This window comes from Acanthaster planci, linkage group LG01 (assembly GCF_054643075.1).
Source record: "Acanthaster planci isolate LZ-2023a linkage group LG01, COTS_SCS, whole genome shotgun sequence".
Classification (NCBI taxonomy): domain Eukaryota; kingdom Metazoa; phylum Echinodermata; class Asteroidea; order Valvatida; family Acanthasteridae; genus Acanthaster; species Acanthaster planci.
Window position 1 is genome coordinate 16,583,695 of NC_141777.1, and position 25,985 is coordinate 16,609,679.

General features: G+C 39.6%; 1 protein-coding gene across 10 annotated transcripts in view; it reads left to right on the forward strand.

The window, feature by feature from the left end:
* The window catches only part of nek9 (NIMA related kinase 9), a 135,723-nt gene that overhangs the window by 33,508 nt on the left and 76,230 nt on the right, over positions 1 to 25,985 (forward strand). For all 10 annotated transcript variants that reach the window (XM_087140043.1, XM_087140027.1, XM_087140029.1 and 7 more), the window contains 5 exons: positions 692 to 794; positions 2,081 to 2,130; positions 2,703 to 2,784; positions 10,862 to 10,972; positions 15,047 to 15,111. In XM_087140043.1, the coding sequence (XP_086996169.1) occupies positions 692 to 794; positions 2,081 to 2,130; positions 2,703 to 2,784; positions 10,862 to 10,972; positions 15,047 to 15,111 (411 nt within the window). The remainder of the gene's footprint in view (positions 1 to 691; positions 795 to 2,080; positions 2,131 to 2,702; positions 2,785 to 10,861; positions 10,973 to 15,046; positions 15,112 to 25,985) is intronic.

Sequence of the window (25,985 nt, forward strand, 5' to 3'; positions counted from 1 at the left end):
GCCTTGGAGATCCTTAAGCACGACACCGTTCCCCAAGACATCGGTTTCTCCATCAGTGACATCTGGCAACCCCAGCTCACCTCCCAGTTGAATGGGTCCTCTACTAGGACACTCGTCACACCACGCTGCATCCAGCCACCTTATATATATACAGCCCCATCTTCAGCCTCTCTTCAGTCTCCTGACAACGGACTGAGCACGCTGTCCGAAATATTGGGTATACTCCTGGTTCTTTTCTAAACCACACATACGCATAAGAGAGATATATTCCTTCGCATAGTGCTACAGCAAGCCTTTCCACCTGTTGCTGTCCTTCACCATGAATAGCATGAAATTCCATCTAACTTGTTTAATGAAATGATGTGGCCTCTTAATGCCAATTTGCTACCAAATCAAGTGCAAAAATAATGAAACACATCAGCCCCGAAACAAGTTGATGAATGCAGTTGTTCCTGCTGGGAGTGGATTGGATCATATGGTACTCTTTTCTCAAGTGCCGCTCATGATGCATGTGTAATAATTCAATAGCAGCAATCACTTAGTCTAAGCATTTTTGATACATGTAAACACAACATTTTTTAAATTTTATGACCTTTGAATTTGATTTGTTTGAAATAATTTAGTTTTATACTGTTATGTTGATCTTTGATACACTGGAATTATCTGTTCCAAGTAATCTTGTTCTTAACAGAGACATCAAGACATTGAATATCTTCTTAACAAAGCAGAACCTGATCAAGTTGGGTGACTTTGGCATCTCAAAAGTATTGAAAAACACTGAAGTAGCAGAAACAGTTAAGTGAACAATTTATTTTTTAGTCTTGAAACAAAAGAAAGCCTACAAAATTAAAGCACTTGTATGAAGACTGTGGTCTTGTTAAAGGACTTTTTTTACCTCTTGTTGCCGGGGAACCCTGTTTCGAGCACCATGGGACTATACGCAGAGTCGCGGTGCCCGAAATGGGACAAAAGAGCTGGTCCAAGTAACAAAAGACAGTACTCGGACCAAAAGACTTGCTGCAGAGAATTGCCATCATTATTTGGTTTGCATTTTTCAAAGGCAATTCATCACTGTTTTTAAACAGTATACCACTGTTTTGGGCATAGCACACCCACGGATTAGCACCGTGGACAAAAGATCTCTAGGGCCCTATCGATGAGTGACACAGCACCGCTGCATGCTAATCCAGCCACGTTTGAAAAGATGCCACTCGCATTTACTGGTGACAAAGAAAATTACGCAACCCCTCACAATTCTGGGCTCTCTTTACAGGGCGCCAGGCTTGGCTGAAATATTCAGGAGTCAATGAAGGCTACCTGTTAGCTTAGAGTAGCCACCAAAGCGTCATTTGTGTGGGTGTAGACATCCATTAAATGAAATGATGACTTTTTGAAGAATTTTGAAAACTGAAAATCTTGAAAGTCTCCCATATGTGTGCTCTGCATTTTTAAAAACACCCGGCAGCATGAGGTTGAAGCGAACATTGTATGAGTAGATATTTTGAATTTGTGTGATGGTGTGTGTGCTAGAACCAAGTGAAATCTCTTGTGAGTGAGTGCAGTTCTGAAAATAACCGGTTGGACTTGGTTTCAGATAGTATGCTTTCCCACTGACCACAGAAAGAGCTTACTTGAGTCCACTAGTTCTCTTCAGACTCACAAAAGAGATTTCATGTGGTTCCACTGCAAACCTCTGTCACATTATGATGTCTGCTATGCAAACTTTCAAGTTATTTTTGAAATCAGACTTTGTATTTCAGCATGGGAGTTGGATTTAAGATAATGTAAATGCAAAAAAACCACAACTTTGAAAGTGTATTATGGTTTAAGTAGCATATTTCAGGTTCTTTCCATTTTAGATATTAAAAGATGCTGAGGTAGGAAAGAAACTATAATGAATGAGAAAATAATCCCAACAGTTTACAGTCTTTAGATTGCTTACAAGTAATTTCTCTTTACATTGCTGCTAATGGGCCAACAACTTTTACTGAGGGATTTTGAAAAAAATTTAAGTGTATAAGTCTTCTATTGTTAAACATGCATGAGTTGACAAGTACACAATTTCCCTGTATCGTTGCAGGTGGTAGGCACTCCGTACTACATGTCCCCAGAGCTCATGCGGGGTCAACAGTAAGTATCCCATAATAAAGTACATTGTACAGTTTGCTCACTCAACTTGTGTCTTTTATCAAATTCATGTGAAGTTTTCAAAGTGTCATGAAATAAATACTTTGCTAAAATAAGATTTATGGTGGTTTTGGATATATGGAACATATTTTCAAAAGAAAGGAAATGTACATGTACAGTATGTTGCTTCTTGACATAATCTGAGTTAACCTGATATAAATGCTTTGATCTTTTCTTGACAGACAGAAGAAATGTCTGGTTAGGGATATGTAAAAGTTGTTCGTTTTATGTGCTTGTACTGATCAAGGAGAATTGTGTTCTGTTTGCACTAGTAAGCCTTAGTGCATGGGTTTGATTACCACCTATGAAAGCTCATGAATTTTCCAGAAACCTTGGGCAACAATGAGTATACAGGGTTTAGAAATAGTCTGTGACAAGCAGAAATACCCAATTGATACAGTAGTCCACTTGGAAAGTGACCACGATACATTTTTAAGAAGTACAATAAGTACAACATTTAATTGTCTATCTTTGCATAAAGCTTACATGTTCTTGTATCTTTTGTATTCGTGCAGGTATGACATTAAAAGTGACATTTGGGCAATAGGCTGTGTGTTATATGAACTACTGTCACTCAGACGGAGTTTTGATGCATCAGTAAGTATTTTACCCCACAGTGTGTAAAAATAGACAAGTTGGCTGTGAAATGACTTTTGTTATAGGAGGATTTTACTGCAACAGATTAAAAGAGGAGATGAGATTTTGAATTTGTTCTAATGGCAAGACATTGGAAGGACACTAAAGATAGAACACTTGTTTTGTGTTAGTTACCCTAATGAAAGAAGTATTTGCTGCTTCCAAAGATTCATATTTACAAAGCTTTGGAAATAATCTGTGTGAAGTCAGTACATGTATGTAGTATGTAAGCTGTATTTGAAGTCTTGCCTAAGGCCCAAAATTCAGGTTTTGCCAGACATTTGCACATTTTTTGGTTCAAATTCATACACAGTTACCTTTAAATTCATCCTGAGAAGACTTGCAGACACAAAATGGGCCATTCTACACATTTGGGGTCCAGTTTTTCCCATGTCCTTGTTACGTCTGAAATATATGATTTGTAAATTTACAACTTGTACTATAATTTCCAAGAGTGATTAGTACATGTAATGCAAATTACTTGCCAAACAAATGACGACAGTTTGAAGTCAATTTCAATTAATTAAATATCTCTTGTCAAATTATGCAGGTTAGGTGTAACAGGGACAGAAAAATGTTGGAACCTACATTAATAAAATGACCCAAATGCTACTATAAACCTGTAGTCATTGGTCATTCCAAATGATTAATGGTTGATCTTTTTAAATATTTGTCCATTCAATTTGTCAACTTCCAGTGGACTTTTTCTTACTTGATGGTCTTGTATGTAATGCAAGTGTTGCATTATCCACTTTCTGCCGGAGACTCCAGAATCGGATACGTATGGTTTATACGCGTGGCCGGGGTCTCCGAACTCGGACAAAGGAAACAGGGCCCTGTAACAAAAGACTGTACTCCAAACAAAAGACCAGGCTGCTGGGCATTATCGACATTATTCACTCTCAAAAGTGGTGATAATCCAGCGTTATTTTGAAACCATATACCAGGGTTTGAGGCATTGAGAGCGAGCGGATTACCACCGGGGACAAAAGTGCTCCACCACCGCAGCGATGAGCCACACAGCACCGCTGCACGCTAATCTGGCCCCTATTGAAAAGAGGTCAGCAGTGCACTGAGCCAGGTTCGTGAACAAAAGAAAGTTACATAACACCGCACAATCTGGGCTCTTTTTACAAGGCTGCAGGCCAGGCTTCAATACTCAAGCGTCAATGAAGATCACCTGTCAACTTAGAGTAGTGCCTGAAGATTACTTTGTGCGGCTATAAATGACTGTTAAATGAAATGATGAATTTTTGAAGGATTTTGAAAACGGAAAAAATGACATTCATGCCGGCCCAGTATCATTAACATTGAAAAATGCCCCGGCATGAAGTGGTTATCCTCTCTTCTAACTTTTTAAGAATGTTTTGATCAAATTCAGTGCATAGTATACACACTTGCACAGACATATTTGGTGGTGTATTGCAAGAAAAGAAATTGAAGGTTGATCAACCAATCCAAAGGATAAGAAGAACTGAATCACCTGTCTGTGAAAGATGTGAAAATATATATACACTTTGCTTTTCATAAGTAAAACCTACCCATTTCTTGCATTATATGGAAAGTATACAGTTTTGTTTGCCTATATATGGACCTTATTTCTACCAGTTGTTGACACATAAAATTGTTGAAGAACTAAATGAATAGACAAATACATGTAAGTATGGAAAAAATAAAATTTTCCTTATTTAAGTTTATAGCCCCATTTTTAACAAGGAAAATACTAAACAGGCACACAGAAATGAAGGAAATAAGCTTAAAGCAGAGATGAACAAATGAAAACATAAAGATACCAAGGACAATATACAAGCATGTGACAAATTTGAATTGAATTTATATTATAAGACTTTGTTCACAAGTAATGAAATTGTTTCATCTATCGTTTTAACAAATGTGGACAATGAAATTAAAAGGTCTTTCATGACAAAGTATGATAAATGTATGCAATTATCAGAGCAAAGTGCAAAACTGAAGCAACCGAAGATGAAATTAAACATGGGATATGAAAGGTGAATTTAAGAGACAAATTTGAAGTTACCCATGTATGAATTTGACAAAAAAGCTTTGAAATGTGCTGGAAAACCTATGGCCCTCAGAAAATGTTGGCCAACTGCATCTATTTCCTGTAGACTTGTTACTTTCCTGCTGGGCTAAATTTTACCATGCTGCTTAAGCACATGATTTAACACTAACAGAGGCTTCACCTCATTCATGAAGACCATAAGCAGTAAGCACAACAAAAGGCACGCTATTTCAGAGGAAAAATTTGCTTGGTGACATAATTGTGCAAATCTCTATACACACCCACTACAATTTTTTTGCTAAGCACAGCAACTGTAAAATGTTCACAGTGAAATATGCTTACTATTTGCATCGCTGTGAGTGTGAGGGTACAAGTAGCCATCGGTTTAAAATCAGGTTGTTTCAAGGTCGTGTGTGTTGCATGTTCGCTTCGGTTGTGCTCATGCCATTTCCATGATCCTTCTAAATTGGTCAGCTTGCCGCGAGTTTTAAATTCACGCTAAGCAAAGGCCATGTGGATGAGGTTAATGGTTCATTCTCCCTCTGTTGTGGAGGTAGAGTTGGTGCAAGAGGGCAGGTTTATTTAAATCCAGAGAGAACAGGTAGGAGATATCCAAACCCCATTTTGGTCTTTGAATTTGCACGCCCAGGGAGTGAGGCGTTTAGACCATGGTTAGATCTCCTTCCATCTCTTTGGGGCATTTCAGTATTTACAAGAGAATATTCTTCAGGTTTCATTCATTTGGCTCGCTATTTGCATTCTGTGAGGGGAGCAGCTGCTAAGATCGGAGGGTGCGGCGCTATCAGCGGCCCTACAAATACAACCTTAATCGGTGCATACTGACTCTGTGTATGTGCATGAATGTTCTTTTATCACATACCAGGCTGAGGGCACAGCTAATACAACCCCCCCCCCAGCGTATAGGAACCCACCACACAAGCCCGAGATTACATTCATCATGGAAGCTTCCTTGTGGAAGAGGTCTTAACTAAGCAACGAGTAGTATCAAAATCGACTCTAGTAGTCTTATGTGTGCAGGGTTTTGCAAGTTGTTCTGGGCAGCACAGCAGACCTATCAAAGACAACATAAACATAGTTTCCATGTTTCACTTTATTATGAGATGACCTTGTTTAATGACTAGTTATGTAAAGAATATGATTAATGCTGTGTGAGGATAATTCATGTTAGGTATAATTTATCACACAATGTGAAGGACCCGGTCGGGATTACCTTGACGGTGCTTCTCTAATCTAAGATGGATGGATTTTAATAGGAAAAATGGCAGGAAAAGTTCAGGGCGAACAAGGTCTCTGGTGGAAAGCATTTGTTTTGAAGGGCATATTTGGCTTTTGCCACTGACTTAATTACAAACACGGAATGTCAACCTAAAGGGCTAGGGTGTGTAGCCTTTACAGGCTCAGTGAAGGAACATTTCGACCATTTGCTTACATTAGAATAGTGCATTTGCATAGGTATAGTAGCTAGGTCAGCCAGTGTCATAGTGTGCATTTCTTGGGTTTAATTTTGCATTGAATTCATTGTTTGGTCTATGGCAACTGCTTTTCCGAGTCACAATCACAATAGGAGGTTGCATAATCCTTTGGTTTGTCCCTTGCTTTGACCAAGGATTGGAGAACGTATAGGACAAAAAGTTGTTACGCTGTTTAATTGATTTGTGCCACACACATGTGCTTGCAGCCTTATCTGAACTTTCTGAACAACTATATAGCTTGTGCTTAAAGTCAAATGTGCATGCATTGTTAGTCCAATTCTTCAGGTTGCTTGGGTTATTCAGACTTAAGTGACATTGTTGCATTGGGCCATTCAGACTTAAGTGACATTGTTGCAAGTAGGGTTGAATTGCCATACACGCCATTTTATGATGATCAGTTTGGGGCCCATTGGAGCGGGAAGATGTCCATGTGGACCTTTGGGGAAGCCTCAGTGCAATACTTTTATGAAGATGGTTACCGGTTTATTACACTTGCAAAATCTTATGAAAACACTGACACACATATGTGGATTAGTGTTTTATGGTGTCACGACTGAATAATAATGATGGTGGATATACGAGAAATGGTAATTACTAAATGGATAGACAGGCCCCTAGGTTAAATACTCAACAATACACAAGTGCAAAGGCATTTTCAAGAGATAGCTGGCCCTGCGTTGGTGGTAGACAGCCTTTAAATGCTTAATGGTGTTATGCACAGAGGTTGTTAGCGTGAGCCAACACTGAAAAATCATTTAACGGTCGTTTATAGCCACACAAAGTGATCTTTAGGCACTACTCTAAGTTGACAGATGACCTTCATTGATGCCTGAGTATTTCAGCCAAGCCTGCAGCCTTGTTAACAGAGCCCAGATTGTGCGGTGTTATGTAACTTTCTTTTGTTCACGAACCTGGCTCAGTGCACTGCTGACCTCTTTTCAATAGGGGTCAGATTAGCATGCAGCGGTGCTGTGTGGTTCATCGCTGCGGTGGTGGAGCACTTTTGTCCCTGGTGGTAATCCGATCGCTCTAAATGCCCCAAACCCTGGTATACGGTTTCAAAACAAGGCAGGATTATCACCTTGTTTTGAGAGTGAAAAATGTCGATAATGCCCAGCAGCCTGGTCTTTTGTTTGGAGTACAGTCTTTTGTTACAGGGCCCCGGCCACGCGTATAAACCATACGTATCCGATTCTGGAGTCTCCGGCAGAAAGTGGATAATGCAACACTTGCATTACATACAAGACCATCAAGTAAGAAAAAGTGGTTAAGGGGCAGATCCAGCTTCGGGTGTCGGGGGGCAAATTCAAGAGAGAAATGCAGTTTTGAACGCATTGAATATGATGTTGGGGATACAAATTAAAGCTTTACTCTTGGTCCTGCCATCCTTGATTTTATTTGTTGGTGTTGTTTTCTTAGGGTTTTGTGGCTAATATTTGATCGGAAAACACCAAAACACTTTCTTTCTCACTCATCTAGGATGGGTTCTGTGTTAAAAAAAAAAGGAAAAGTTGACATTGCACTGATTGAGCCATGATGGAATGTGTACAAGGAGTACAAGGGACCGGTCGACCAGGCATTGGTGCAATGAAAGGCAATCAGGGCCCCAGTGATCATGGCCAGGGATGGTGATTGACCTATATCATAGCCAACCATTTTAGCTTTATGTCTTCGCAACAGTTTTAACACATCCCCCTCCCAAAAAAGGGAGTCTTAAAACAGTAACAAATACTGTAGAAATGGAAAAGACAATTTATATACATGTATATCAGTGTGTATAATTATATTTAAAGGCGAGGAGCCCTCTGGCTATGACAGAAATCAAAGATTGGCTCAGCGAAAAGGCAGGAGCAGATGAGGTGTGAATGAGCCCCCATTAGTCCAAGAGGGAAAGCAAACAAAGTTTAACTCCACGGAAAAGCTAGGAGCATGAGGAAAAGGGGAATAAGCCCCTTGGCTCTAATCAAGAAAAGCATAGATGAGCTCGCCAAAGGAAAGGCTGGAGCAGGGAAAAGTCAGGGGAAATCCCAGCAAAAGTGGGAAACTGTTGGCTTCTCTTCCAAATCTGTGACTCCATTACTTTGAAGGTACTGGTTGAAAGAGGAATAAGCCCCTTGGCTGTCAAAGTAAAGCAAAGATAGACTCGCCAAATGAAAGACTGAAGCATAGAAAAGTCACGGAAAAGCCTGGCAAAACAGGAAATGCCCTCTAAATGTTGGCTTCTCTTCCAAATCTCTGACTCCGTTTCTTTGAAGGTACATGATGAGGATGGGCAAACAATGGCAAAATTTGATATTATCATAAAAATAAGGGGAAGCAACATCTGAGCATCATGTCGATCAATTACTTTTGGGGGTCAATCTTAGTCCGGCCCTAGTAAAAGCCATTTTGCTGGCTGCTGGCCCTGCATACACACAAACTACACTATGTGAGCAGTTCAAGCATTTGTGCCTTGGCTATATCAAAGAAGGCAAAGAGTGGCTTGCCTCTTGACAGAGAAGAGCAGGGTGAAAGGGAAATGAGCCCCGTTTGCCTTGAAAGCATGCTTAGAGTAGCTCGCCAATTGACAGGAGCAAAATAAAAGGGGAAATGAGCCCTTTGAAATAGGTTTGTACAGAAAGAAATTGCGTGGGTGAGACGGGTGAGTGAGGGATGGGTGAGATATGGGGGAGCCTGGGCAGCAAAGAGGGTTTTATATGCCCAGGTTATAAAGGAGCAAAGGGAAGGAAGGTTGAGGGGATCTAAAAGTTGGAGCAAAGAATCTTTTTGTCCATACCTCAAACTAAAGACTCTGGAACCCGAACAAAGCAAATTAAGCAAATTTTTGTGCCATGATAAGTCAACGAATTATCTTAATGGTAAGCAGCACCATGAAATTGGGCCCTGTTCGGAGTTAAGACATTTGGAAGCAGCTTCGTACCCATGCACTTACTACTGAAGTTGTAGTAGTGATAGCTTTAAAATTATTCCGAACATTTACGTTCTATGAGCACAAATGGAGACAGCTTGAGGGGATAAAAGGGTTTCTGTGGACAAGATTATGTTTCATTACCCACTACTGAAGATTCAGGTTTTCATGTCTCGGCACATGCAACAGCAACTATCCTCCTTAGTTCTTAGTCAGTAAGCCATGTTCTGCAGCTCATTTAGTGGAAGAAATCAATGCCAAGAAATCCAAAACAATGCATAAAAACACTCTGCAGCTACCAACTCTGCAGCATGAGTCTTGAAATTGTATCTGTTGGAAAATCTGAAGCACAAAACTTCTGAGTGGGCAAGCCAGGTGCACTGAATGTCCTGCATTATTTATGGCGTGCAAGATCAACTGAAAGTGTGTTCTACTGAGCAAGAACTCTTGAACATTTAAGACAAAGTCTAATGGATATCTGAGGGCACCACCATTCAACAAGAAGTTTGACATCAAAGACAATGAATTCATTGTGCAATGAGTCCTTTAATTATTAAGCTGCGGTACACCCCTGTTTTTATTTTTGACGTGTGTATCTTTAGTTCATTCGAATTATTTATTTATATCATGTACAGTGCGCATAGGCCCCTATAATGTACCATCTTTACCTTGCGCCAAGCTTGCTTGAAGACAAATTCAATGTCATGCTTGCTTGAATAATGTGTCTGGTATACCACGAGGCAGAAGGACACAGATGCATTACTTTATTTCATGTTCCACTCATGTTCATTTTATAACTAACACAAAACAGACATGTATCTAAATTAGTTTACTTGGAGTATATCTTTAATGTTATGATGCCCCTAACCCTTATGTTTTTGAATCACCTGTAGGTATCTCAATAGTGTCTTTGAAAGAAATAATCATTTCAAATAAGTGTAGCTTCAGGCCGGTTGCCTGACCAGAGATAGGGGGGGTTCGTCAAACCCAAAAGTTGAACTTTTGTTACTGTTAACACATATTTTTATACAAAGGCCTATCACAATGTGCTTTGGCACACAAAATCAAACAAATTCCATGTTTTTTGCAAACCGAAGGATGCATGTGTAGACTTACATAGGCCTCCTACTTCAGTTTTCAGTATTCATGGGGTATTGTAACTTGGACGGGTATACAAATTTGCTCTTCACTCAGCACCTTGAATCTGGCACTGGGTGATGAGTGAATGATTTGACCATAATTACTAAAAAAATCTCAAAAAATCCCACAAAAATTTTTAGAAGTTCTAAAAAAGTGATAAATTCTAGTAAATCATTATTACCTCCACTCACCGTACTAAAAATGAAAAGGAAAATCGGACCAAATTAATATGTCACTGGAACCTACTGTTGTTTTTTGTGGCAACAGTTGCCTGAAGTGTGATGGGTTGAACACATTGCAGGAAGTTGCCCCAAATAATTTCAAAGTTATGTTTATAGCTCATAAGACTTCAAAGGCAAGTGCACCCCTGATTATTGAGGGTTTTATGTGATTTTTTTTTTGCTGTAATGTAGAAGTTCCATTTATAAAGTTTTCTTTGCAGACAGTGATTGATGTTAAATTGTTTGTTTTTAGAACCCTCTTAAGTTGGTTTGGGAAATTGTGCAGAAGGAAATTGATACAGATTCCTTGGATGCTATGTATTCATCTGAGATGAAGTCTTTGGTACGTCAACTTTTGTCAAAGGTGAGTATACTTTATTTCATCTCAATAATAGGTACCACAAGGTTAGCTGTTAAACCACTTGCTGCCGAGGAACCTGTTTCAAGCACCATGGGTTTATATGCAGAGCCGGGTTGCCTGAAATGGGACAAAAGAGCTGGTCCATGTAACAAAAGACAGTACTCGGAACAAAAGACCTGTTGGGAATTGCCATCATTTTTTGGCTTTCATTTTCCAAAGGTAATCTGTCACTGTTTTCAAACAGTATACCACTGTTTTGGACATAGACCGCCCATGGATTAGCACCGCAGACAAAAGTTCTCCAGGGCCCTATTGATGAGTGACACAGCACCGCTGCATGCTCATTCAGCCACGTTTAAAAAGATGCCTCTCGCATTTACTGGGGGCAAAGGAAATTATGCAACCCCTCACAATTCTGGGCTCTCTTTACTGGGCGGTAGGCCTGGCTGAAATATTCAGGAGTCAATGAAGGCTACCTGTCAGCTTAGAGTAGCCACCAAAGAGTCATTTGCGTGGGTGTAAACGTCCATTTAATGAAATGATGAATTTTTGAAGAATTTTGAAAACTGAAAATCTTAAATACCTCTTGTGCACTGCATTTTCAAAATACCTGCCAGCAAGTGGTTAAATCTGTACACCTTTTATTCTGTGTCAAACATTTCCGGGTAAAACCAAAAATGCAGATGGACTGCAAACGATTGTTGGAGGACAGACAAAGAATGGATTTATTTTTTCTGAGATCACCATACTAAACAAAATGGCGTGTATCATTGAATCATGTATCATTTTCATTGTCCCCATATCACCACATTCCCAAATACTGAAATTTGCCTTAACCACTTCCTGCCGGGGACCCCGGGATCGGAGACGTATGGTTTATATGCGTGGCCGGGGTCTCCAAACTCGGACAAAGGAAACAAGGTCCTGTAACAAAAGACCGTACTCCGAACAAAAGACCAGGCTGCTGGGCATTACTGACATTTTTCACTCTCAAAAGTGGTGATAATCCAGCGTTATTTTGAAACCCTATACCAGGCTTTGGGGCATTGAGAGCGAGCGGATTACCACCGGGGACAAAAGCGCTCCACCATCGCAGCGATGAGCCACACAGCACCGCTGCACGCTAATCTGGCCCCTATTGAAAAGAGGTCAGCAGTGCACTGAGCCGGGTTTGCTAACAAAAGACAGTTATATAACACCGCACAATCTGGGCTCTGTTTACAAGGCTGCAGGCCTGGCTGAAATACTTGGGTGTCAATGAAAGTCACCTATCAACTTAGAATAGTGCCTGAAGATTACTTCGTGCAGCTATAAACAACCGTTAAATGAAATGATGAATTTTTGAAGCATTTTGAAAACGGAAAAAATGATTGTCATGCCGGCCCAGCATCATCAACATTGGAAAATGCCCCGGCACGAAGTGGTTAAATATGATTTAGGATGGACAGTCTCACTCACAAAGGAACAATAGCCAACATGAGGCACAATCGATATCATTTGTAGGTACATGTACATGTATGCATGTGTGACCATGTATGTGTGTAGACTAGCCCGCTTGTATGTGGATTTATTGTGATGTGGAAACTCTTGCTTTGTGTTATTACTACAGAAGCAAGGATTTTACCTCAAAAATCATCAAACCAAAAACACACACACAGACAGATTAGCTTTTGTGACTTCACTCACCGAAAACTTCATTAGATATCTTGTTAGTTTCAGTAATTTTTAAGAAAGTTTGCCTGACATACATGTATGCATCTTATGTTGCCAGCTGTGGTCATGTATCGTTGTGGCTCCATTGCTAGAATCACGGCCCACCAATGATAGTTCCAATTTAGCAGTGGGAAAATGAGTTTAACTGCATCGCATATTGCATGTCATTTTGACATGAATGACTCAAGGAAAACTCATATGGGAAACTTGATTTCATTTTGCAATTGGATATCCAGTGAGAATTACCAGAAAGGTAAAATATTGAAGGAAATGAACATACATGTATATCAAACAAAATACTTGAATTTCTGTTTTATTTATTTTTAACTTGATTTTTGGCTTGTTAGTTGGAAGTGTTAACCCAAAATCCTTATGAAGAAGCATTCCTGAGGCAGGCTACCATATGTTGAATGGGCCAGTGTTGGGAATGGATGTATCAGCCACTGAAACTGCTATACCGAACCTCCACTACAATAAACATTTTGTGCGGACCCTGTTGTGTTCGCTTTAGCAGTGATGGACTCTACATGTATCTACCTTGCATGCTATCTACAGTGGAATGTTACATATTACACTTTAGGCCTTTTCACACTATGAACGTCTTATCAATGTCGAAATCTACACAGTTCCAACCCATGTTGACTTCTTAAAATTTCAACACGGTTCAATTCCGCCCCATTTTCACACCCACTATCACACTGCTGAACACAGTGCCAGCATTTTTGCTACACGTGTAATGTTTGGACCCGTGTATTGTGTGATTGTTTCACACTTACGAAACACCCGCGCATCCGACACGGGTCAAATTGCTTCTTTTGAGAAACGACTTGCTGTTTCTTGTCGTGCCATCAAGCTGGCTTTGGATGAAGCTGTCAGCCCAAATTGCCAACAGAGCCTTCACCTTCTCTTTCCATGTCGGCCTTTTTTCAGATTGAAAGCCTTTAATTTATCTGACATGTTGGATGTTTTTTGCAAGAGCAAAATCAAAGCCAGTACGATTACCAAGAATGCACGCAAAAATAAGGGCATGTCGCACGTCAAAGGTAAATTCCTTTTTTGTTGGCATCCTATTACGACAGTGTGCATGTGAGTTCGCCCTCACGATATTTACACGGGTCGAACAATAACCCACTTAAGTTCACACTATGGCTTTCAACACGTGTTGGATGTCTCAACACAGGTCGAGAGCTCTCAAACCACCTCCCGAGCAGGGTTGGTTTCGACACGGGTCAACCGCTCTACACGGGTTAGTGCCATGTTCAAATGGTGTAGGGGGAAAAGGTTGGTGACTTTTACACGGGTTAGACCCGTGTCCAACCCAGAGATTTTGTGTAGTGTGAAAAGGCCTATAGGCACCATTTATTTCTGTAACTTGACAGGAAAGAGTCTTATTGTTGGTTTAGGATATTGGCCTCTTTAAATAAAAAGGTGATACAACATGAAGAGACAAAAGGAAGATAGGCTCTTTTTTCTGTGACCTAATGTTGGCGGTTATTTGTGTGTGTGTGTTTATGAAGTGCAAAGAGGTATACATTATGCCCCACAGAAAGGGTTCATCTGTGCTTTCATTATTAAACAACAACTAAATCACAAAATTTATTTGTAAGATTTTTATATTGAGCAGGTACTCCTAGCTCCTCATCTAAACCAGTAGTTTTATAAAATTTCCTTGATTCCTGAATGTACAATTCAAATAAATGCCTATTTTGGAACTGTGCCCAGGTATCATGCCTTATTAAAATGAAGTGCTTTGTTAGGTCGATTGCGTAAATATCCTTTATCTTGTGTGAAGGGAAGGCATTTGGGGCTTTGTGCCTAGGCCAAGGTGTCAGATGGCAAGTGATCAAGAGTGTACCTCCATAGCCCTGGAGTCTCCACAAAAAAAGTTACAGTTGTTGCTTAAAAAAGAAAAAAAGACAGCAAAATAACTCAGGGCTACTCTTCACATTTAGTCTTACCATCCAAAAAGCTGTTATGATCAACTGACCATAGTGGAGTCAGGTGTGAATGAAATTGAGTAACACTGAGAAAGGCATGAGCAAGGGCAAATCGTATCTGCACAATAAAAATGTTCAAAATTAACTCTGGGGTTTTTTATTTCATACTCTCTAGACAGACAATTTTTGGGGGAAGCACTGCATTTAAAACAGTGCAAGCCATTATGTGATTAGTTGACTATTTTCTGAGTTCATAGAGATTTTGGCATGGATTTTGCATTAAATAGCAATTTAATTAGTCATGAAACTTCTAGATTGATATTTGTGAAGTGCATGTAAATTTTCCACATTTCATATCTGATCTATTGAGAAATTGTAAAATGCTTCGAATGGAAGATGTGACAGCTTATCTCTTTGGTATCACCAGGATCCAGAAAAGAGACCTACTGCAGTTGAGTTATTGAGGCATCTGGTGACAGAGGCCACCAATGAGTAAGTTGGATAAACTAGGAAAAGAGGTTTGCGGTAGCACTGTGTAAGGATATTTCTTTCTGAATATGTGTGGTTCTGAAAGAACCAGAGGGTACTCAACGTTTGGACAGTATGCTCTGTCCATCGTTAGGATATTCAATATACAGACATTGACTGCATCCATTGGTATAGTAAAACTAGCCCAAGGCAAATTGGCTTTGCCTCAGGAAAATAGAATGCCTCATGGATCACCCAGGGTGACTAGTTTTACTATATCAAGAGATAAAGCAGTCACCATTTGTTTTATAACATTTCATCCACAGATTCTCTACAATTTAAGCTAAAAATCAATGAAAACACCAGAGAGCAATGCGTCAGTGTTAGAAAGTGTGTACCAACAACATACAATACAGTGTGTGACATACACGTACCTGACCTGATTACTTGCATCTTTGTTCTCTTAACTTATTCAATTTGTAGCTGGTACAGAGCCTGGTTAACCTATTTGAGAGTGACAGATAAAGGTTTAAACATGGTTCATGGTATGAGACAAAATACATGCCGGGCACTTGTCCTGGTTTCGTTACTACGTAAGCATTGTCGACTATCAATATATTGATATTGTCGATATTGGTTTGATAACAATATCACCAATGTTAGTAATTTGGTAATATCGATATATCAAAAATATCAAACGTTTGAAAACATCGATATTGAAAATATCACTACTTAGCAAACAAACTTTCTTAAAAAATACGAAGGTGCATCGTCACATTATCATAAGTTTTGATAAGCCACGGCTTATGTTTGTTCTCACACTGAGTGAAAAATGTTCTTGTAGCTTATACTCTGGTTGGCTAATACTAATGATAATGAAGAATAAATTCAGTCACCCATCTTACCATAGTCTCGCACTCAATAATTCACATACACATTGCCTCAAAAAATCACCAAATTTATCCCCAAAACAGAGAATTATTTGTTAACCAAAAGTACGTAAGCTAATACTACGTGCTGAAGATATCGTTATGCACGGCTGCGTGTATCCCATTCCCTGTAGGCAATGTACGCAATACGAACACTGGGATATGTCACTAAAGGGAATTTTATCAGCAATTCACGCCTGTTATAATACTGTTATGAAAGTTGAAATGAATAAACTTTGATATGTCAATAATATCGATATACAAAACCGCAAAATTGATATCGGCAAATATACGATATTGACGGTGCCTATTGATACAGATATAGTTCTTTGGTTGCTAAGGGTATAGTTCTGTTTCAGAGGAAAGCTGCAGGTGTAAAGTCTTTAAAGTGGTGGTACGAAAATAGCAAATCACCAATTTAAATAAATGGCTTTTTTTTTAAATCACTGATTTAAGTCAACATATTTAATTTTTGGGGTAAAAAGACAAAATGTTTCAATATTTTTTGACTGATTTGAAATGTTTGCAGGTTTTGCACATTTCAAACAGTAGATCCCCCCTCCCCATGAGCCTTCCAGTTACTAGTATTAGCCACTTCCTGCTGGGGAACCCCATTTCGAGCACCATGGGTTTATACGCAGAGTCAGGGTGCTCAAAATGGGACAAAAGAGCTGGTCCGTGTAACAAAAGACAGTACTCTGAACAAAAGACCTGCTGCTGGGAATTGCCATCATTTTTCGGCTTGCATTTTCCAAAGGTAATCTGTCACTGTTTTCAAACAGTATACCCCTGTTTTGGGCATAGGGTGCCCACGGATTAGTACCATGGACAAAAGTTCTCCAGGGCCCCATTGATGAGCGACACAGCACTGCTGCATGCTAATCCAGCCGTGTTTTGAAAGATGCCACTCGCATTCACTGGGGACAAGGGAAATTACGCAACACCCCACAATTCTGGGCTTTCTTTACAGGGCGGCAGGCCTGGCTGAAATACTCAGGAGTCAATGAAGTTATGAATTTTTGAAGAATTTTGAAAACTGAAAATCTGGAATATCTCCCGTATGTGTGCACTGCAGTTTTTAAAGCACCTGGCAGCCAGTGGTTAAAGAAGTATGAGTGCACATGTGTTACACAAAATCTGGGTTTACAAGATTTTTATGTTCAATTCTGTCCACTTGTTTTGATTAAATCACCTTTTTGGATTCAGTAAGTGTATTTGATGCGAAGGATTTATTATCATGATTTAATTTTACTTCATTTAATTTGCCCACTGCATAGTTTAATCATAGAGGAAGGACACCGAATGAGTTAGAAATCTGGCACTTCAACGTACCTGATGAGCATTGCCACCTGGTCAGACAAACAATAATAAACACTCCAAAAATGCCCGATTACTGCCTACAGGTTAGCCATACAAGTGGGGACTGGTAATATCCTAGCATAATTTTGCCTATTTTGTTTGCAATTAACTAGAACTTATCACTGTGACCAGGAAATAAAGAACGAAAAATCACTAGCATTAGATCTACTTTTGCCAGCAAACTTTTTACTTTGACACGCTGTTCCGTTATCCATGCAATGTTTGTAATTTTATTTTGTCTTTCCAAAACATCAGTTTTCAAAGTCTTTGTATGAATTTGGCTAAGACTGGCCAACAACAAGTTGGCTACCACTGGACAATTATAATAAACAAAATGCAGTATTTTATCACAAAGAGTGCGCAAGAAATCTCATGAACATTGCATTTGAAAGTTAATGCTGCGAAAAGGAATGGGAAAAAATGCGAAAGCAATTCGCATTTGGCATTTTGACGACAACTTCCCCCCCCCCGTGAATTTGCAGTGAATTGGATGCGAAAGGGACAAACGACGTGCGAAAACAGTGCAAATGTTTTGCGAACACGGCGTGAAAATTTTGCGAAAGCAGTTGGAAAGGTTCTGAAAATTATGCGGAAAAATGCGAAAGCATGAAGCATGGTGCAGCAAATGCTCCATGCTGGCCCCACGCACATATGCAGTGAAGAGTCCATTATGCACATTACGCAGGCTGTGCTGCGCTTGGGGCCGGTCGGGGCCAACTCACCACATGGAGTGTGCAGTTGTAGTCTAGTAGTAGCGATTTCCTCAGCCAAGCCGTCCGCTCCATGCAGCGCTATCGAGAGCACATGCTCACCACGGCGAGGTGCGTCTGCATGGCGCAGTGGTTTTCTTGGATTACCATAAATAAATACTTGTCAATGTTGAAGAATAAATTTTTAAAAGTTGTCCCCGAGTTATGAAGTCACGGAGCACATGAATTGTGTCTTAAAATAAACTTAACTTGCTCTGCTGTGGCAACATGGGTTATTTGCCCACTTTTTATTTATTCTCGTGGTGTAGTTTGGCACACAAAATAATCAACATTGAGATACTACATCATGTAGTATCTTACCAAAAGGTTGCTTTCTACCGAAAATAAAATCAGCTGCTTTAATTGTAGGTGTATCTTCATGTAGCAAATCTCGTCTTTATGCCGATTGTGCTCGGCATGACATATCAGGTCTGTTTTCACTTGGGTTTTCTGATGACATGTCACTTTCTGTGGTCACATGGCTATTGGGAAAAGTCAGCAATTTGACCATGAATGGGCATGCAGTAGCAGTCAGGATGTCGCGGTGGGTGTAGATGCAGTGTGTGTACCACGATGCAGCATGCACGAGGCGGCGTGTTTTATTATTTATTCATGCTTATTCTTTTTCATCACATACAAGATGGGCAAAGGAGAGGCAAAAGCTATGACAATCACTGTGGCCAAAGACCTGCCATTCCACATCAAGTTGTGTACAGAGTAAATAAATTTAAATAAAAATACGAATATATAACAGTATTTGAAGCCAATAGTTAGAACTTAAAAATATTAAATAGAAAAGAGGAATGACTGGAAATGAATAAACATAATGTAAGCAATTAAATATGAAATTAAATAAGTTAAATGAATAAACGATAATTACACAATAAATAAGGACATGATAAACAGTTTAAATACAAAATGATACATGTGTAAGAAAAGAGTAGGTACATGTAAGTATACGATAAATGTAATGAAAGCCTACAGGATAATTGACAAACAGAAGGCTGAAATAGTACTTAAAATGATAAGAAGACCTGCTGCTCCTCATCAAGGTACATGTAGGTAGAATATATAAAAATAATAATGCTTCATTTCATCACTTTAAGATAAAATTCATTATTCTCATCAGCAGGCACACATTATGCATGCCAGGATCCAGGTTGCAGCCTATTGTCAATATAGAGGCAAAAGACCTGTAAATAGTATTGAGCAGGCTAAGGACACCAGAGAAGTTAGGATTTTAAAGGCCATTTCGATAGCAGTTGTTATCAAACAATTCTATACGAGGTTATTTCGGGAGGCGCTGTAGCAAGTTTTCTTAATATTGTTGTTTCATCCAACTGCCACTCCAGCATTTTGGCCTTGTAAGAGCAGTGTTTCTCTTGAGTGTATAGCATAGGCCTACGTCGGAGGAATAACTGTCCCACTTGCCGGCGGGCTAAACTGAGGGGTTTTACCTTCCAAGATGCCACGCCAGAGGCTAGAATTGCTAAAATATGCAGAAATAGTTTGCATGGCCGCTGTGCAATTCCCTGGCCTAGGCTGGCGCATTTACGATGAGCAATTCCACCTGCATATGGAAGCGAACCTGTCCCGTTCATGGGCTACCATGGACATGGAACTGTGGGTTACTGTCGCTGCGGGTGGCAGCTTGTTACCTACGGTTAATACTTCTGCGAATACAGTTGTTGAGGCCGCTTCAAACCACTGGACTAAGCACATCTGCTTTGCGTTTAATTCCGCTTTGGGTTGCCGGTGGAATCCCTGCCGGTATGTACATCGTTGCAGTCAGTGCACAAGGCTGGGACACGGTGCGGGGTCATGTAGAACGGGCATGCAGCCTCCCATGCAAGGAGGCACCACCGCCAAGCATTCAATCCCTCCCATTAGTGTTACGTACACGCTCTCCATCTACAGCGTTGGGAATGTGAAGAGCATTCCGGCCGGCGATAACCAGCAATGCGGGGCACTAGCACGAGCACTAGGTCTAATAAACAGAACCCGCAAGCGAATTTTTGTGCTTCCAACACCCATTAAGTTGGCTGTTCTTCAGCAGTGGTTGGCACATTATCTGTATGAGTCAGCGGCAGATTCACTCAGACAAGATTTTCTCGGGGATTTACCCTTGGTTTTAAGGGTCCTAGACACTGAAGAGGCACTGTGTAAATAAGTGGGCACGTCCCTTGGCTGTCGTTTCGGTGTGTCGGTGCTCAACCACCACAGTTTAAGTGGTCCCAATTCGGGCTGTTTCCGCTACAACGGTGTTCACCTGTCGGATACTGACAACACACATTTCAGGCCCAACCTTCACAACTGTATTAATGCCTCGTTTGTTTAGAGTTTCATAACTGTTACACGACACAATTGCATGCCATTTTGATGACGATTCAGACTTTTCAGTGTATGATGCTGCCGGTCGTCCCAGTAGGACGTGCGCTGCGCATATGGCAGGAAATGTCTGGGAGCGACAGGCAACAGTGCCTGAATTTAAAATAAATAAACAAATAGCTCAGATGAAGACTTTGACTTTGCCCTTAAAGTGTTAAGGTAACAAATTAGCGTTCAATCTTTACAACAGTACGCCAAGCCCTCGCTAGTTCTGGGCTTCCAATTTTGACTGTATTTGCCAACAATGGAAACAATCGGTGTACTTTCTGAAATTCATTTTGATAAGTAATTTAGCCACGTAATAAGAACTTCTAGTCAAGAAACCAAATGAAAAACACTGTGACTACCACCCATTTCTTCCAATGGGCTTAGTTTTCTGGTTGGTAAGCGTGCCATGTTTTTTGGGCCCACAGGATGCTAAGCGTGGTTAGGATTTGGGCAAGCGTGCCCCCATGTTTTATGGTCAATTTAGGCTATGCCAAAAATTATGATTTAGAAACTCAAAGAAAAAGATAAGCGGCACAAAGAACTATGCCCTTAAAGTCAATCACTTGTTTCAAGTTGTGTTTTGTGTGTTGTCTTAGAAACATAGACCTGGAGGAGAAAATACAATGGACTGCCAACTCCAGCGGGCGCACGTCAATCTTGCGTCAACCGGAAGTGCCGAATTTACTGGCACAGACAACTTCCGTTTTGCTGTCGTCGGTATGTTAAATCGTGCTGCGTGCATAAGGTGTTGATCTTTCCTCCTCAAATTTGCATAAATGTCCCGGTAATAATTGTGCAAAAATTGGAAGCAGTGCCTAAAGACACAAATTGGGGTTGAGTTTCTGTGGTATACCGAAGAGGTCAGATCCAGCCCCAAAGCGGCAAAAAGATGAGGCGGAACAGAAAGCGAACGACAAGAATGAAGGCAACACAATACATGTAGTTTGCAATTGTCAACATAGCGTTGTTAAAAAGGTGAGTTCATAGATTTAAATATCTGTACATTTACTACATTAGGGACTAAAGACCAAAGTGTTTTCTTCCTCGACTCAGTTGAAACATTGTCAGCTTATGATGTACAAGTCGTTTTTGTGCCAAAGTTTGTGGTGATAACATTAACATTAATAAAAACCGCATGTACAAAAAATTAAAACAAATTAATAAGGAAAAATGACTTGGTTTGCTTGTAGTTTGGTGCAGTATTCTTTTGCACTTCACCGTTAGTCTCCTTATATTTTATTTTGTGGTATATGCAGGTGCCTGCATCATAGCCTATTCACTTAATTTCTGCCCACATCTTCACTATATGTAGTATGTCATCAAAATGAGTCCTGGTAAGTGCATTGAGATGGTTGGTTGAGTTGGTTGTTCATTTGAGTTTTCCTGTGTTAACCCTAACACTCCTCAGACCTCCAACAGGTGAAGGATTGAGGAGTGTTAGGGTTAAATATTTGAAATATGACTTCTGAAATAGTCATTTTAACAATTTTTATTTTTTTCTGTGTTCTCATTTTCAAGCATTTTCTTGTGTCTGGCTCCAAGTATGGATGTTTTTTTCATATTGCACTGCAATGCATGCTTTTCTGTTGATGTTCACATGTAAACCCCTCATGTCAACCCCTCTGTAAATTTTTGAGTAGTAACCAGAATTTTATGCCTGCTATAAATTTTCAAAAGCAATAAAGTAAGATTTTGACTCCTGTTGAAAAGTAATTCTTGACCAGATGCCATATCTTAGGTTCATGTCATCAAATTGGGCCAATCCAACCAAGCAGGTCTGAGCCCTTTTATTTTTGATTTATTTTTTGTGGGTAATTAAGAACCATTTTTGTGTTTGTATCTTTTGAATTACCTTAATTATGTACATGTACGTTCCCTCACACTAATCGGAATATGGTCTTTAGGTGACCCTTTGATTGGAATGGTTCAGAATGTTGCCATGCCTTAAACTGGCCTTTGAAAATAATGCAAGTGGAATTAGTTCTTGTATGTGAAAAAAGATACTTGGGTTTGAACCCAATTCAAGGGAACTTTTATTCACTCATACTTATACTTTGTTGAATCTCACGCCTTTAGGTTGTGCGAGCATCACTTGTACTATCCCCTAAACTGGTGGCTCACGTGGACTTGAACGATGTGCGAAGGGAAGCCACAATGTTGAGGACGCAACAGCTACTGACAGCAGACTGCAAGGAGTGCACTGATTGATCATTTCAGCAACTTGCAACACCTATAAGGAGCATGAAACTTTAACAGGCCACATGCTTCAACCACTTTGCACTCATGAACACTGGCAGGTGCACTTAACGCAATCATATGCAATGTAAATTTGGAGGATGCCACAAACAGTAAGAAGAACTACGTGTATAATGGTAGCTTCAAATAGCTCCAGTTTTTCTTGACATACTGGAAATATTTTTTAGTGCAGTTGTTGCATAAAATCCATGAGTGCAAATACTGTACATGTATATAGAATTAGAAAAAATTGTCTCATGTAACATGGACACCGTATCCCTGTCTCAACTTCATGGAATGACACTTGTAACACTGTTAATCACTGAGTCAGTGGCATCTCAAGTGAATTGTATAATTGTAGCGATGTGAAATATTCTTGAGCGTATGCACTAAGTTCATTCAGTTTTTCATATGTTATTTCAGTTCCTGTTGCAAAAATGATTTCAATTGACCAATCAACAATAATCAGCACAGTAGTGTGCCATGCTTGCTTCTTCTGCGTTTGTCTTTACACAGTATACTGTATGTCATATAATGTATGTCACTGTATAGTTTGGGTAGGGTTCATATGGCCGCAGCAAAAATTAAATTTTGAAGTAAGCAGGATGTTGTGTGCTTGATCCCAGCCTAGCACACGGTGGGGTGTTTTCCTCAGGGAAGCAGTGTTTAGTGTTAATAAAGTTATTTTGCATGAAAGAAATGACAAGCTCACTTAATATTGCAATTTCCTCACTTATTACATCTTACCCCCTTGAAAAATGAAACAGTTGATTTCAAAGAATGAAGATTTTAGGAGGCGTTCTTTAATCACTGATATTGAAGCCAGAGTCCAAAAGTCAAGTATCATGATGACTAGTGTACTTTACACATTTCAAATATGTCACATAATTTTGTACATCAGTACCTGCAGATTTTTTTAAGAACTCTGTTCCATTCCACATCTTTGGGGAGACCACTGTCCTCAGTTATGCCACCTACATGAATTCCTTTTATCAATATGGACTAATTCAATTAAAACCAAAAAAGGTATCATACAGGATGTTTTGATGAAACCACAATTTTATTTGACAAATTGACAGAGACAACTTTGAAACTTGTATATGTATAATAAATGGGATGCTTGGAAAAATACAATGTTTGTACGTGTACATTGTAACTCCACTTATTTTAATATATTTAGTGTTTTGGCATTTTTGAAGGAAGTAGTTGAATTACAAACTAATTTGAGTAATTTTCAGAAGTGCTTGCTTGCTCCTCCGGCCAAGGGAAGCCAGAAACTTGTCATAATCTGCCTGACAATTTATAGAGCTGATGCATCTTGTCATTTTTATGAGGTTATCAGCTTATAATAATCCTATTAGTATTACGTACAGTTTGTGAAGTATGGTATGTACATGTACAAAGTCATTGGGGAAATTATGCTATGGGCCTTCATGTTTCCCACACATTTTCTTATATACCCATTAAAATTTTAAGTATAATCTTGTAGAAGAACACAAAATGTGCACATACATGTACATGACATAGGCCCTGCATTTAAAATATTGTTAAAAGACTTAGATCTGAACGGGGGAACATGCACTAGTTTTCCCCTTGAAATTAGAAAACCCCACCAGATGAGTATTATAACTCTGGAAATTGCTTTACAACTCAGAAAAAGGGTTTTGCAGGGTTGATGGTGAGTAAACATCATACTCATACAGTACTTGGTACATGAGAAAAGAATACATAAACAGCATTCCCTGTCTAAAAGGCTTACTAATTGTCAATAATTCTCATGTCAGTTTACCCGTAATTCTCACAAACCATAACACACTTGTATGCTGTCTATCTTGTCCATTTTGCAATTTTTTTCCATGAAAAAGGTAAGATCCGAGGCAAAATTATTATGGCAGTGCCGGTCGCTATTATTAATCGCACGTGAACAATGCTACAAAGGTCAACTGGAAGTTTCCTGTGCTGGCAACTCCAGAGCTTCCGGCTGACGGAACATGTTTACGTGCAAGGCGCGGTGCACCGGCTGGAGTTGGTAGTCCATTGTATTTTCTCCTCCAGGTCTATGGAATAAATAAGAACATATGAATATTTCGATATAAACGAAATAAAAGGAGATGACTCACTGGCAATGAATAACATTAGAAATAAAAATGGAAAGGGATAAAAATGATGTAAGAAATTGATTAAATTAAGGAACTACAGAGTTAGCAATAAAGACACAATAAATACCAAAAATACATGCATAAGAGAAAAGATGTATATAAACATATACGACAAATCAGATAAAATATAATTGACAATTGGCAGAGAGGAGGCTCAATTTAAGTTATAAGCCTTACATGTACGTGTGACTCAAATATGTGGTTGGAATTTATGAAAAGAGAACACTGTTTCAAAGAGTGGGGAGGAAACGTTTAAAAATACTGTAAACTAATGGCAATACAAACGTGTTCAGGGAGACTTGACCAAAGACAAAGGAAAGCATGGAAGCAATACAATAGTATATCATCAGTGAATAAAGCACAATCAGAATTAATATTATGGGTGAAGTCATTGACAAATATGTGAAAAAGAAGAGGTCCAAGTACGCTGCCTTGTGGAAAGCCAGACTTCACCGCACACCACTCCGAGTTTTGTCCAACAAAAGTTACTCTCTGGAGACGGTCCACTAAGAAATCCTTGATCCACCTCTAGAGAGCACCTTTTATGTTACACCCAGAAGAAGCTAGTTTACGGAGGATGTCGTGAGGCATGTAGTCAAATGCTTTACTCATGTCAAGAAATACTGCATCTATTCTTGGTGGGTTACGCTGGTCAAGAGCAGATGCCCATGCGTGATACACACTGAGCAACTGTGTGACACATGACCTACTGGGAATAAATCCATGTTGATAGGTAGACATTAGACAATTGTCCTGTAAATGAGTTGGAACATTATCAGAAATTATTCTCTCCATGATTTTACACACGATGGATGTGAGAGCAACAAGTCGATAATTTGTCAATTTGCGACGGTCACCAGATTCAAAAACTGGGGTAATGTTTGCAGTCTTCCATGCATGAGAAAGTCTGCCACAGGAAATGGAACTGGTGGAGATTCTGCACAAAATTGGTGAAATCGTGTCAACAGTATTACGTAAGAATCTCACACCAATTCCATCTGGGCCAGGAGCCTTCCCAATGGCAGGGAACAAATAATCCTGTGTATGCTACCAGCAGAAAAGCTGATGGAAGGAAGACTGTCAATAGGAAA